The 14,640-nt window shown below is 38.3% G+C and overlaps 1 protein-coding gene across 3 annotated transcripts in view; it reads left to right on the forward strand.

Annotated features, from left to right (window-relative positions):
- Nucleotides 1-14,640, forward strand: part of APP (amyloid beta precursor protein) — a 264,561-nt gene that overhangs the window by 236,381 nt on the left and 13,540 nt on the right. For all 3 annotated transcript variants that reach the window (XM_087418186.1, XM_004429513.3, XM_004429515.3), the window contains 2 exons: nucleotides 7,185-7,238; nucleotides 13,274-13,374. In XM_087418186.1, coding sequence (XP_087274312.1) covers nucleotides 7,185-7,238; nucleotides 13,274-13,374 — 155 coding nt within the window. The remainder of the gene's footprint in view (nucleotides 1-7,184; nucleotides 7,239-13,273; nucleotides 13,375-14,640) is intronic.

Genomic DNA, 14,640 nt, shown 5'->3' on the forward strand with positions numbered 1-14,640 from the left:
AGAGAGCATCTTTTAGTTCTTTTAATCCATAACATTTTTACATGTTTAAAAGTATAAAATTTTGAACACAGGAACACCTTAATTTCTAGATCTTAATAGCATGTTTTTCAAGAACACAACAGGATTTTACCTGTGATTTTTCTTTGTTACAGTAGCAATATTTGTGGTGGTAATATTTGTAATATGGATATTTGTAGTATGGATACCTCAAAATGCAATCAGTGTACTCCTCAGACTAAAATTAAATCTAATATTAGACTTAAGTGCACTGGAAAAGCTTTTTTTTAAAGAACCATTGCAGAAGATCTTTATATAGACTATTTCATAATATGAGTAATCACCCCAAATTTGTTTCATTAATTTGCAAACAGGCATTTTATAGTAATAATATCAGATGCGAACAGCAGTGTTACTTATGATATAAAAAATATCATAAGACTTTATAATTTATAAAAATAATTTTTACTCACATAAAGGATAAAAATTTAAGGACTTTAGTTGTCAAAGACCTGGGTAGCTGCCTTATTAAATTGTAATAGAGTGCTGGTTGTGTAATTTTTATAGGTAGGTACATTTTGGGCATTCAGAATCCTCATCATTCAGTTTCTAAGGAGAATTGTTTGTGAAAAATGTCCAATCTCATTTTGTAAATTGAATGCACACAAGATTTCCTCTTTTCCTTCAGGACGTTGGACTGTTTAATTGAGGGAGAAATAGTAACATGTCTGAAGTCGAACAAACTTTCTTTGATAGAAAATTACACTCCTTAATGCCCTTTATACCAAATAATGTTAAATGTGTAATTTGTTATTTATGTCCAAGTCTTAGCTTTTTATGAAAAAACTTAAATATATGGATGATACTACATTTTTATTAAAAATTGCCTCAGCCTTTGAGAACTATTCATCTGCAATGTGATTCTAAAACTATGACATAAGGAATTTCCTATCAATTTCTCGTCATTTAAGACCTTTTCACATATCTTTCAATGATATAGTTTCTATAAATGAAATGTTTCCATTTAGTATTTAACATTATTGGTTTTGGAGAAGTAGGATAAAACATACTTTAGAGCTTACCTAAATCATGTTTATGAACACACACACAAATAATAGAAACTAGAAATTATAATTTATTTACAGTGAAGTTTATGGAAGGAGATTTAGAAGGCCAAAATAAGCTAAATTAGCAGCAGAGTAACATATAATTTATATAGAAATTACCGTGTATGTTTGTTGTAATACTTGGTTTTTCTCTTAAATGTTGTGAATCCTTTAGAAACATAGACTGTACGGAGTTTAATGAAGATAGAAGACACTCAAGCTCTGTTTGCGTTAACTCTTCAGATTTAGTGAATACAGTGAAATGCGCTGAGCTTGGTGCCACACAGCGCAATAGCGAATAGCAAAACATTATATATCATCCTAGAAGCTGTTGCATTTCCTCAATTTCAAATTTTCCATGTACTTTCTCACTCTATCAGATTTTTGAGAGCTTAACTGCTTTATAATAAGAATATCAGCCTACATATTTCCTTGGTGTCTTTAATGAGGTAAATTTAACTTTGCATTTATCATATCAGGAGTATAAATAATACCAACAGTTAAATAAATCTGCCTTTATATGCCCTAAGCATTTTATCTTCAATTTATATGTATTCATATGTGTATGTATGGTCTCCATTAAAAATTACATGCATTCTATTAAGCATGAAGTTTATATTAAAATTTTTTAAATAGTAGCCAAACTGATCTATTTTGTTTAGGGAAGAAAAAAGTGGAAGGATACTGAATGCTCCTTTGAAGTAGAAACATGGGAAGGAACTATTTCACCAAAGCAGATTCCAGAAATCCAAACCCTGATGCCATTGTCAACACATCCACTGTCTGCTAGTCTTCTGCCCCTTAACAATCCCCCCAAATCAAATAAGAGGCAAAGAAGTCTTGGTCCAAGTTAGGAGGCAGACTGATTCCTCCACCTCTTCCCCTGCCTCTTGCCAAATAATCCAAAGAAAAAAGATTGGATTAACTGTACTGGGTTCCCCCAAAGTGATTAATTTTTGGAAGGCAAAGAACAAAACAGTTTGGAGATACCTCAGAACAGCAGTGGCTAAACACCTCTGCTCAGAAGTAGACTCTGAGAGTGGCCTGTGACCATTGGGCTGAGATTCCTAACAGCACATACTGTAGCATCAGCCCTGGGAGATAATCTACACATGCACAGGCACACACACAACACACACCCCCCCCCAAGCCCTTGGGTACTGCCAAGATGCCCAGTTGGGCAAAGTCCTTGATTGACTGCCTCTGGATCCTTGACCAAGATACAGCTCTTATATTGCCTGGGCCTCATCAAAAGAGCCGATATCTTTGGGGCTGGCCCCGTGGCCTAGTGCTTGAGTTCGGGGCACTCCGCTTCAGCAGCCCAGGTTCCGTTCCTGGGTGTGGACCTACGCTACTCATCAGTAGCCATGCTGTGGTGGCAACCCACATATAAAATAGAGAAAGATTGGCAACAGATGTTAGCTCAGGGTAAATCTTCCTCAGGAAAAATAAAAGAGCTGATATTCTTGTTAAATAAAGATCCATTACTGAAACAGCAAAATCTTATGTAAGAGTACTGGAGGCCATCATATTTAAGATCTCAGAGCTTGAGTTCTGGTTCTCCCCATTATCAGGCCCAACAGCCCTTTTATAACATTTTGGAAAGCCTCCTTAATGATGAAGCTTAAAATAAAATGTGTTGACAGAGTTTAGGGGGGAAATCATTACAATTTATAATAAGTATTTCAACATGGAAGCGTCCAGGCTCAACAACCAGTGGAAGCAGTGGCGTGGTCAGGCGTTGTCCTGTATGGATGTGACAAATAGATGCAGACTGATAACAAGGGCTGATGGCATGATTCAGGTTCTACAAGCAGCAGCGAAGGGATTTAATAAAATAGTGAGTATCTCTTGGGAAAGCTCTAAATAAAACTATCTTCTCTCAGTTTACCCAGTGGTGAGTTCCTGGAATATCCAGGTTACAGTAAGCGCTGTTCAAAAATGATTTGTGTTTCTATATAAAACTGACTTAGGTTCTAGGCCCACATAATCATGAATACATGAATGTCCAGCAGGAATTTAGGAAATCGTGTAGGGTGCAGGACAATTTTTATCTGTGTGAGATTGCCCTGTGCAGGTCCATCCCCATGCACTGAAAGCCAATAGTGTCCACCCTCCCGCTCCTGTCCTAGTGTCAACGAAAAATACCTGTACATTCCCCACGATCCCCAGGAGAGGGTGTGAGTGTTAATGAGATGGCATGCAAAGCTCTTAGCAAAGTGTCTACAACTTAGTAAATGTTTAGTGGTAGCTTTTTTTTTTTTCCCAATAGAACCAGGATTTTGTTAGAGAGGTTTTACCAGGTTGTCTCAAGGAGAATCATCTTATGGCCCAAACCATATATCCTTAAAATTAACGACTATAACAAGCCATATAATGGTACAACCCTAAAATCTTACCCTCTCTCCTCTCCCCAAAGCCTTGTTCCTTGTTAATCTTACAGACATGTACTCACACACAGAGCTATTGAAAATTCCTAAAATTTCAGGATTTCCTTTCATTGTTCATGCAGTCCTTATCATCATAGCTTCAAACACTTACCAAAAATTTGTTGTTTTTCTTAAGAACAGTCAGTCAAGTCCAGAGAAGGGATCAGACACTCAGGCCTTTTTTTAGTTTATATTGAAAAAATAAGCATATCACAAACACAGTTTTCCAATATTTTAGGCTCTTCTGTCAGCTGTGATTTGCCTTAAGGGATTTTTATTCTATGGTTTTTCCAATCCACAAAACCTAACTGGCGAAACCGAAGCGAAGCTGTTTCTTATAAAACAGTTGCTCTCCTGGATTGTGAAATCATTTTTTTTAATAGCATTTGTGTCTGTTCTGCTTTTCCATCCCAGCCTGAGCAGGCCAGCCACGAGGATCAATATGGAATGCAGTGGCCAGCAGAAAGTCTTCGTGGTCGAGTGTCAGCTTCTGTGTATATAATACAGACATAAAATACCATGATATTCTTAAAGAGGCGCAACAGCTCGTATGAGACTGGATGTATGTAATTGCAAAGTGAGGTTGCCCCTGTGGTATATTTTTAATTAGCCATAAAAAAGCAATGATCAAATCACTTTAAATGCTGAAATTGAGATTAAATAATGTCTTTCATTAAACTGCAAACCAGTCCTTTTCAGGGCTCTCTTATCTATGAAAAACTGATTTCCTGCTGATTCCACCTTTGGCCTGGTGGGGAGGTTGTGCTAGGCAGCCTTTAGCTTAGAATTGGTCTATTACAGGGAACGCCAGAGCGAACAAAGTCAAAAGTGTCAGAATTTCGATCATTCTGTTTCTCTCCTCTTGTAGGAAAGGACTTGATTCAAAGCTACTGAAGGCAGGGGAATAATACATTTCTGCTTAAGTTTAATTTTAACTCTTCAAGATGATCTGTTTCTTATTTTTGATTTACTAAACAGCCAATGTAAAATGTTTTGAACTCTATGTTGAAGTTACCTTCTGGTTCAATGAGTAATAGTCCATTTGAAAAATTAGAAAGTATTTGCGGTGAATTGGGAAATAATGCACTACTTTTTCTTGTCACTGTTTGTTCTTTTTTTGCAATGATGTCATAATGGTCTTCTAAAAAAATGTATTGATGTCTGCACACTGAACCAAGAGTTACTTATTTTTTAAATATTAATTCATGCTGAATCAGCCTCAAACTGTTAAAGTAGTCTAGGGTTTAAGTCACTAAAACTATTATTATTTTATTTTTTTAATAAATAGAAAAGGTTTTATTACTGTTTGCAAATAATACATGTACATTGGGAAAAAAAAAAAAGGCAGAAATTTATATGAACAATCTCCTCACCCAGAAATAACTAGCGATAGCTTTTGTGGTAATATCTCTCAAGCTTTTTTCTATACACATTTGATGCTTTTCAATATTCCCAGAGGTGACTGTGGAATAGTGCTTTATCATTTGTAAGGTTCTTTCTCATATGTGTGTATGTTTGAGCCTTGGAAAAGTCCTATGTACTTGTGACAAAACTAAGGATCAGAAAGAAGGTGGCTTGCCCAAGATCACAGAGAAAATAAGTAGTAACATTAAAGTGGATCCATGGACTGATACGAGCTCGTCAGCCTGCATTTAAAGCCCAGATTCAACCACTTCCCTCTGAGTCAAATGTGGTTTCTGAGGATTGAACCATTGGTGAATGTAATCGCCACTTAAAGTTACTTTTTTGCTCTGTGGCTGTGCCTTGGTATGTTCTTGTCTTCAGCTGAAGCACCATTTGGGGCCCTTCTGAGGAAAATCTCAAGAAGTACCCTTAACTCCATTTTACGAGGAGTAAGGAAGTTGCAGATGGGGAAAAAGATGAAATATAGAGAAACTGTATAGTTCAAATGTATTTGTGAGTGACAGAAGGAAGTGTGTCTTAATCTGATACCCAAATAAAGTACTAGAGAGGAGTCAATCTCCTAGGAATAGTTGTTATAAAATATTTCATAAATGCAGTTTTATAGTATTTGAGAGTTTCTGAAACAGGTTTTAAAATTTTTTGGTTCCTCACTACAATAAAATATATAGATATTATTATTTCGATTTTATATATGAAGAAACAGAAGAAGTGGTCCTTTGCCCAAAGTTGCTTACATTGTAAATGTTGGGTTTAGATGCCTCCGCGCCCCCCTTCTCTTCCCTGCTGCCAGTCTGCACGACAAAGGACCAAACCATGCTTCTCTTTTGATGCATCCAAATATCTTAGTCTTCTCAGAAACATTATTTTCTCATATTTTGAAGACTTGTCTTGCTGCCACTCTCTTCCCCCTCACTGTTCCTGCCCACGTGTGGCATTCAAGGTCGATTTGGGTTTATAATCCCACCTTTGAATGCCTGGGCTGTGTGCATCAGTAAGCTGTATGGTCTTATTGAAATTGCTGATCCAAAAGGCATCCCATGGCACACACCTTGTCTTCCCATGGACACATTTTTCCTTACCTTCTTTTTTTTTTTTTAAAGATTTTATTTATTTTATTTTTTCCCCCCAAAGCCCCAGTAGATAGTTGTATGTCATAGCTGCACATCCTTTCTAGTTGCTGTATGTGGGACTCGGCCTCAGGATGGACGGAGAAGTGGTGCCTCGATGCACACCCGGGATCCGAACCCGGGCCACCAGCATCGCAGCGCGCGCACTTAACCACCAAGCCACAGGGCCGGCCCTACCTTCTTTTCTTTATATTTCCCAGACCTTACGGAAGAGGCTTCTGCCCTCTCTCGACTTTTATTTGCCCCTTGTCCATTTATTAATCCTAAAAGCTTTGTTTCTCTCCCTGGCCTGTTTCTTCAAAGCCCAGTGTCAAGTTCAAGGTAATATTTTCTGAGAATCAGAAGCACTTTGGAAATACCAGCTACTGGTGGAATTACCAAACAACGATGGACGCTCTTGTGTCACCCACACTGGTTTTTTTGGGTCAGACCCAGAATACTCACAAATGAAAAACTGTAAAAGTCAACAAATGAGAAAGGAAATATCCACATTTCAACTGTATGTCATCTATTAAATAGAAACCAGCCTTTAAAAATAGAGAAAGAGAGACTTCTGGTTTGCCTCTTTTACCCTCAAACTGGGAACAATTGGTTTCACTACATGGCAGATTATGTGGTGAAACTTTCCTCTCCTGATAAATTCATATTTGCATTTCCCCTGAGTCCTTTCGTAGTTAATTAACTGTAAAATAAGATAAGATCAGACAGTTGTAAAAGAAGGTATCTTTAAGATTTTCCACCGGGCTGGGTATAATATATTTTATTTCTAATCAAAAGCCAAGAAAGTATCTCTAAACTCAGCTGAGAGGAAAATCCGCACTCCCAACCCCTCTTCTTTGATGTTGCAGCGTATCCTGGTGAGTGCTTTTATTAGAAAACGAAGGAGTAGGATTGCCATATCAATAGAGATAAGCCTTTTGAAGTGGTACCCCTCCCATTCCTCGATGCTCAGGATTAACTCACTGTGGTTCTTTTCCAGCTGCTCGTTTTTGATAACTTGTATATTGCACGTGCTTTTCCCTGCTCTGCGTTCAGGAGCCGCGACTCACCACCTTGATTTGTCTTGTTTGCTTTCTGTGTATCTTGCTTCCTGTGCCCAGTTGAGCCTGTTGACGCCCGCCCTGCTGCCGACCGAGGACTGACCACTCGACCAGGTACAACCGGGGACCTCCTACCTCTCAGCATCTTGCGCTTGAGCCTGGGCCCGCGCCGCCTCTGTCTTCGTTATTAGCCTCTTTAGATTACCCACATTGAGAAACAGGATTTAAATGACCGTGGAAAGCAAACTTTTTAAAACTCCCCTTTGTTTCTCCTGCACTTCATTTCCCAAGTTCTTAATTATTTAATCTATTTTTTCTCTCTGAGCTTTCCTTTGGAAACAATAAAAGAGAGCCCTTCCACCTTTTGTGTTTTTCTTTTTTAAGTAGAGAGGACCTTATGGAGCCTGTCTGTCCTCAAAAATGGAAACCCACACAGAGGCAGACTCTATCTGGTGGTGACTTGGTCACTGCTATGAACATCTCGTCCTCCCTGCCTTGTCTGATCCTTTTCTAACTAACTGGGCTCAAACTTCAGTCAGTTCCTCAAGTAGATGTAACTTCCTAAAAAATATCAATATTGGAATATCTCTAGAGCCCAGAAATATTTACATTTTCTCTTTTCTGGGTCGTATATACTTATTCTCCATGAGTGGCTAAAATGACACAACAAATGTACCTGCATAATTTTGCATACGTCCTTTATTTTTTATGATACTTAAAATTCCCATTAACACTGAAATAGACGCTTCTTTTTTTACCGTTTTCCAAGCATTGAGAAGAAATACGTTTTCACCCTTTGCTCTGTATTTAGCCTATGTCTTAAATTTAGTGTTAAGCATAATGTCACAGCACAGCAGAAACACATGCATGCCTGGGTTTGACTTCCTGCACAACCTCACCCAACCGATAGTAGCCAGTGTTTTCAATGAATTAAAAAGAGGAGAGAAGTTACTGAATTGACAAATCTGCATATTCTGGGGAGATTTTACTCCCAACAGTGCATCTCTTCCCATATTCATTTTCTACTTTATCCTCATAATGTCCCCGTGCAGTAATCAGGGAACAGGGAGTTAACCTTATTTGAAGATGTTAACACATGGAGGTTGACCCTTTGCTCCCTGGTTCAGGTACAGTCAGCAGGGGGCCAGGAGCAGACCCTGCCCCTCTCACTGTCAGTGGGGGCCCAGATCACTTCTGCCTCCAAACACAGTCCTCAGAGAACTCAGAGTCTGCCTTGTGGCGTTTTCATGCCTCGGCGCTGTGATTTTCAGGGCAGCAGAGACAGTGGAGTGACACATCTGGACAGCTGATCTCGTTGATTTTATGAATCTCTCTCTGTAGGGCTTTTCAGAGGAACTTAAAGTATAGTAAGTCAGACATGGTTTCAGCTTTCCTAATGTCTTCCTTATTGCCGGTGTCACACGAGTGAATTTCAAGGAGCCCACGGTCAGCATCCCCATCTTACTCAGCTTTCTGGGGGTCCCCAGGCTGAGGGTCAGTCAGTTCCATTCTAACTGCAACCGAGACCAGCTCAAGTTGGTCATTTGCCTTGGGCCTTTTTTTCATGGTGCATCCTACTTTGTTTTTAAAGGAAGAGATGCTTTTCCTCTACAAGCATAAAATGTGAATTAGAAGCACTCATGCAACCAATTTTATTAAGTTCCTACACTGGGTATGCTGGGCTGATATGTTCCTATTGAAATATCCAGGAAGGGGTGACATTACCAAAGTTGATTATTTTTTTCCTTTTTTTAAAAAAATCTAACATGAAAAGAACTTTTCCGTATATTCCCAAAAATAATCTGTTGTAAAGGAAGAGCTAGAGAGTAGTTAGAGGTATTATATAGATGGGAAGAAGCCATCTAAAGCCTTTGTTGTAACAATAGCAATATTTCATTTTGACATTTCACGAAGATCAATGCACTAAATGCTGTGGAGGGTCAAAGGAAATAAATGATAAGGTCCCTGCTCTCAGGAGCTTGAAGTATAATAGAAGGAACGCACTTTGTGTATTTAGGAAGATGAGATGGAATCAGAAAGGCAGGGAAATACAAAGTACATAAAGTGTAAACCAGGATGTCTGTGATGTGAGCAGATGGGGCACTAATGGCACTTGCTGGAGATGAGCTTCAAGAAAGGTTTTGAAAGATTTGAGTCACATCCATTGGCAAAGAAGAGGGGAACAATTCTATACAGATAAGAGAATGGCCTAGGCCAAGCTCCCTTTCTTATACTACGTAAGGCTTGGGTTCCCCAATAGGAGAAAGCCATAGATGGGAAAGAATGCTCAGATATGAAGTGAGGAAGATTCTAGTTAAGATGTGTTTATGAACAACTGTGTTTGATGGACATGTATTAAGACATATGTATGCTCTATATTTTTGTGCTTGTAGTGCGTCTGTCAAGCATTTGGACCAATTTCCTCCCTATGTTTTACAGCATTAATTTTTATTCTTCCATCGTCACACTTTATGAGACTACATGCTTGAGTCTAATGTGCCCAGTTATATCTTTAGACTTTCCAAACTTAGAAACCATTCCCAGAATTGTCATATCATGTCATTCAATTGGTGGCATTGTTTTTGAATAATCACTGTTGTCACTCTGAAACAAGAAAGGATTCTTGTGTAATCACGACTGAGGAAATTGACTTCTCCTTATCTTTTGTATCTGGAATACCAGGGCACTGTAACTTCTAGAACATAGTGTCAAGTAGGGGACAGAATAATATCAGTGGTGATTTCTGGGCATAGTGGCCATTACAGCTACTCCCATGGCTTATTTCCAAGGAAAAACAGACACTGAAAGACAAGTTACATCATTTGACCAAAATAAAGAAGGAAAATACATTGGCAGGCTCTTCAAAAATACATTAGCAGGGGTGGATAGCTACCGTTTGCACTATAATTTATTACCACTCTTCTCCAGTTCTAATAAAGGAAACCAGGTTCTTGACCCCAAGCCATGTGAAAGGTTTCATGAAGGACATGCCTCCTTTCTCCCTCAAATGAACAACAGACAGTCCTCACGCACCACGACCTAGAGAACTGGAGTCACACCAGGGCTCAGGATGAGTTGGCACAATTCAGAAAACATTGTCTGATGAGCCTATAAACAAAAGTCCCTGCAATTTATTTAAATCTACCCGTCACATTTCATGGCATGCAATATCAGATTACTATTGATGACGTTTCCCTATGTGCAAGCTTACTGATTTTTCTCCCCTTTTAGTGAGATTTGCTTAATGTATAGAAAGCCTTTTCAATAAATGGCTGTACATACTATACAAAAATGAATTAGCAAGTGCTCTTTCTGCTGAGAGTCTTGTAAACTGCTAAGCTATAATTAATTATCTATTCTGACTTGTTACATGAATTTGAATTTTTTTTGAGCATCAAAATTATTCTCCATCTCCTTTCAGAAATAGTGTCAGCTTTTTAAGTTTTGAGTAGAAAGCTCATTCTTTACTCATTTTTTGAGTAGAGAGTAATTATTTGATCCCACAAATCTAAAAGAAAAGACTATTCAAGAGAGTTTTCTTAAATCTTAGAAATGTAATTTTAACTATTGTATTGCTAGATGCTGATGATAAAAAAAGGGTGAGGTATAAAGAAATCACTGTGGTTCTACAAGGATCTCAGATTTTAAAGGGCTTGTAGGAAAATAAAAATCTAGAACCAATGAGAAATAAAAGAGCATTAGTGTCAGGAAGATTAGAGGTCAGAGTGAGGTAAAACAACAGAAAATGCTAATAATTTTAAAACAAGAAAATAAATAAGAATAGAGAGCCCTACAGCTCTCTGGATGGGGTTAGGGGCCACGGGGCAGTCAATAGTCTTTTATGTCTATATTAAAGAGAAGGATCTGATGAAAGGAATTTAAAGCCCAAGGTAATTTAAGATGAGAAAAGAACATACTGGTCCCTTGTATTAGTCATCTATTGCTATGTAACAAATAATCCCATAACTTAGCAATTCAAAGCAACAAGCATTTAGTTTCTTGTGATTTCTGTAAGGCTCAGGATTTCAAGCATGGTTTAGCTCAGTGCTTCTGGCTCAGGGTCTCTCATAAGGTTACAGTCAAGACACCCACCAGAGCTGCAGTCATCTGAAGGCTTGAAACTTGAGTGGGGTTGATGGGTCTGTTTCCAAGATGGCTCACTCGCATGGCTATTGGCAGGAGACCTCCACACCTCACAGTGTGAACCTTTTTATAGGGCTGCTTGTGTGTCCTCACAACATGGCAGCTAGCTTTCCCCAAACCAAGTGATCCAAGAGAGACAATAAGAAGGAAGCTGTGATGCCTTTTATGACCTCATCTCAGAAGTCATGCACCATCACTTTCTCCATATTCTGTTCATTAGAAGCGAGTCACTATATCCTGTCCACACTCAAGGGAAGAGAATTAGTCCTACCTCTTGAAGGGAGGAGTATTAACAAATTTGTGCATGTATTTTAAATCTACCACACCTGTCTACCCAAGTCCAAGTCCTTGTGACCCAGACAAATCATAGGCTAAGAGAACTTAAGAGTGAAATCATAGGACTACTCTTCATGATCTTGGTGGAACTCTGGACAGCAAAAGAGCTGGGAAGATAGGGATAAGAAAATAATAGTTCTGACAGAGCAGAAAGGAGCGAAGATAGCTTGACAGTCTACAAACCAGGTGTAGACTGACATTGATCTTGGGTCCATTGTCAGAGAGGTTATTAAATGGAAGCTTTGTGAGCAATTGGACAAGGAATCAGTGAGATGTCACAACCAGCATGGGTTCCCTAGGTCTTGTCAAATGATCTTCCTTTTCTTTTCATATAGGCTGTGCTGTTAGACTGGCACATCGCATGCTGTGGACATTGTGCTTTTCAGTTTCAGCAAGATGTGTGACAAGTTTCACAGCACCTTGTAGACCAGACAGAGTGTAGGGCAAAAGCAAGAAATTAGGTCCTGTGGGATCTGAAGGAACTGGTAATGTGTAGCCAGAAGAAGAGAAGAATCATCAGGGATATGATGCCTTTCCTTGGGTATCTGATCTGTTCGAGGCTATAATGCGGAAGGGAGAATTAGGCATGTTCTGTGTTGAAGACTCAAAGAGTAGAAGTTAGAGGGAAACTGATTTAGGCTTAATGGAAGAAAGGCTATTCTTGTAGGCAAAGCTGTCCAAAAGTGGAAGCAAGAGGATACATTCCTTTATGTTCAGTCAGGAGCTGAGAGTTGCCCCTGGATGGGAACACCCTAGAGGAGATGATTTCAAAAACCCTTCTCGTTCTAATGCTTTTAGGATGCCTAAAATTCTGACTTTTGATATTTAGATGCTACAACATGGAAACTGATATTTATACTTTGTACTTTCATTTTTGTTTTAAACATGACTTTGCATTTTATTTTGAAGCTTCAAATTATTATTTGAAAAATGAAATTCATTATAACAATTAGTGGAAGAATCATATTTCTAGAGAAGGAAGCAGTTTCTAGAGAAGGAAGAGTTAGTAAGTTATAAATTCTGTTAGTCCCAAAGACGTTTTTCCAACAATTATGGACGGCAGCTCTTTATTCAGCAGAGGAATCAATTACATTCTCGATCTATAACTAAATCACTTAACTAAATAAATGATACGATTGTTACAATGCTTCACTGCATAGATACATGATCATAATTTATTTGTAATTGGAACAAAGCCCCAAAGTAGCAATTCTGTTCTACCAGGTAATTAATGCTCATTTTTAAAGCCTTTTATTATTTTTTCTGAAGGAATGAGGGCGCATGAAAAAAGACATATAGTGAGTTAAACAATAAGCCCTTAAACCAAGCCAGCATATTCTAGAAAAAACTCCTTGCCAACCTCCTAACTAGCATTTAACTTCTGTTTTTCCCTGCTTTAAAAAAAAACAAAAATTATAGCATGTATGTAAGGCAGTGTGTAACTTCAGATTTCTTTAAACTTTAATTTCTCTTTGTTTAAAAGAGGTAGTGGTTAAGGATTTAAATACAAGGTGTCACTTTTCTTGAAGAAAGTCATTAATCTATTTTCCTCTAACTTCAGGCCTAGAAAGAAGTTTTTGGTAGCCTTTGTATTGTAGTGGTTTGTGGATAAAACGAATTGACTGTGCTGTGTATTTTAATTATGATATAATGCTTATGGTATAATGCAGGTTCAGGGTTGACAAATATCAAGACGGAGGAGATCTCTGAGGTGAAGATGGATGCAGAGTTCCGACATGATTCAGGATATGAAGTTCATCATCAAAAATTGGTACGTAAAATAATTTACCTCTTGCTGCCGCTCTGTTTGTCAAATGACCTATTAACTCTTGTTCAAGTAAGAAATCCACTTAAGGCAAAGATAAAAACAAAAATAAAACACTTGCCTATTGGATCATCATGAAAATGTGAAGAAAAGAAAAAGAGGGTCTTTATATGGTATGTATATGTAGGCATGTAGTATATATATATGTAGGCAGCTAAGCCCACACAGGGATTAGAGTTAAGTTAATTTGTATTATAATATCCATTTTAACTAACTTTCACTCTATTTTCTAGGAAAGCGCACGGTTTATAATAGGTTTATTCAAAGGATCGAAAATCCCAAATGAACACATACAAACACTACTTGGCTTCACGGAACACTTTTTTTTTTTTTTTTAAACAGATCTCTGTTCTTTATTTTTTATTTTTTTATTTTTAAAGATTTTTATTTATTTGTTTTTGTCCCCCCAAAGCCCCAGTAGATAGTTGTATGTCATAGCTGCACATCCTTCTAGTTGCTGTATGTGGGACGTGGCCTCAGCATGGCCGGAGAAGCGGTGCATCAGTGCACGCCCGTGATCCGAACCCGGGCCGCCAGCAGCGGAGCGCGTGCACTTAACCGCTAAGCCATGGGGCCAGCCCTCACAGGAGACTTTTTATGGCTTTCACTTAAGTTGATATTTGTGACTGTCACCTTGTGCTGCTTCATCTCTCCCTCTCGCCCTTCTGTCCTGTCCCCTCCCCAACTCCCACATTTTAAGTTCTCCTGCAAGAGTAGGATCTTTGGGTCTCTTCCGAGGTAGGTGGAAGGAGAAGGTGAGCAAGATTCCATGATGTTCCCAGCAGTGTTGTTCATCGAAAGGCTTTGGCCAAGGAAGACAGCAGCTTCCTTTTCAGATGAAGTCACCCTTTTTTTTTTTTCCTCCAAATGTTCGGGTTAGAATAAATCAAAAAGCACCCATCTCCTTTGCAGACAGCCTCAGTAGTTATATAAAATCCTTTACCAAAAGCTTCAGATAAATCAAATCCTGCATTATGTGAGGGTGCCTTCCATCTTATCGGTAAGCACAGTAAGGGGGTTAGATTAATAAAAAGACAAATTTATTCCACATTCAGTAGTGAACAAAAATGGTAATAAAATTCTTATAGCAATAATAGTACTTGAGAGATAATCACCCTCAGGCACTTATTTTGTGTGTGTCTGTGTTTACTCTTTTTTTTTTTTTTTTTAATTTTTTTTTTAATTTTATTTATTTTTTCCCCTAAAGCCTCA

The sequence above is a fragment of the Ceratotherium simum genome, chromosome 27 (assembly GCF_057802395.1).
Source record: "Ceratotherium simum simum isolate JZ-2026a chromosome 27, ASM5780239v1, whole genome shotgun sequence".
NCBI lineage: Eukaryota > Metazoa > Chordata > Mammalia > Perissodactyla > Rhinocerotidae > Ceratotherium > Ceratotherium simum.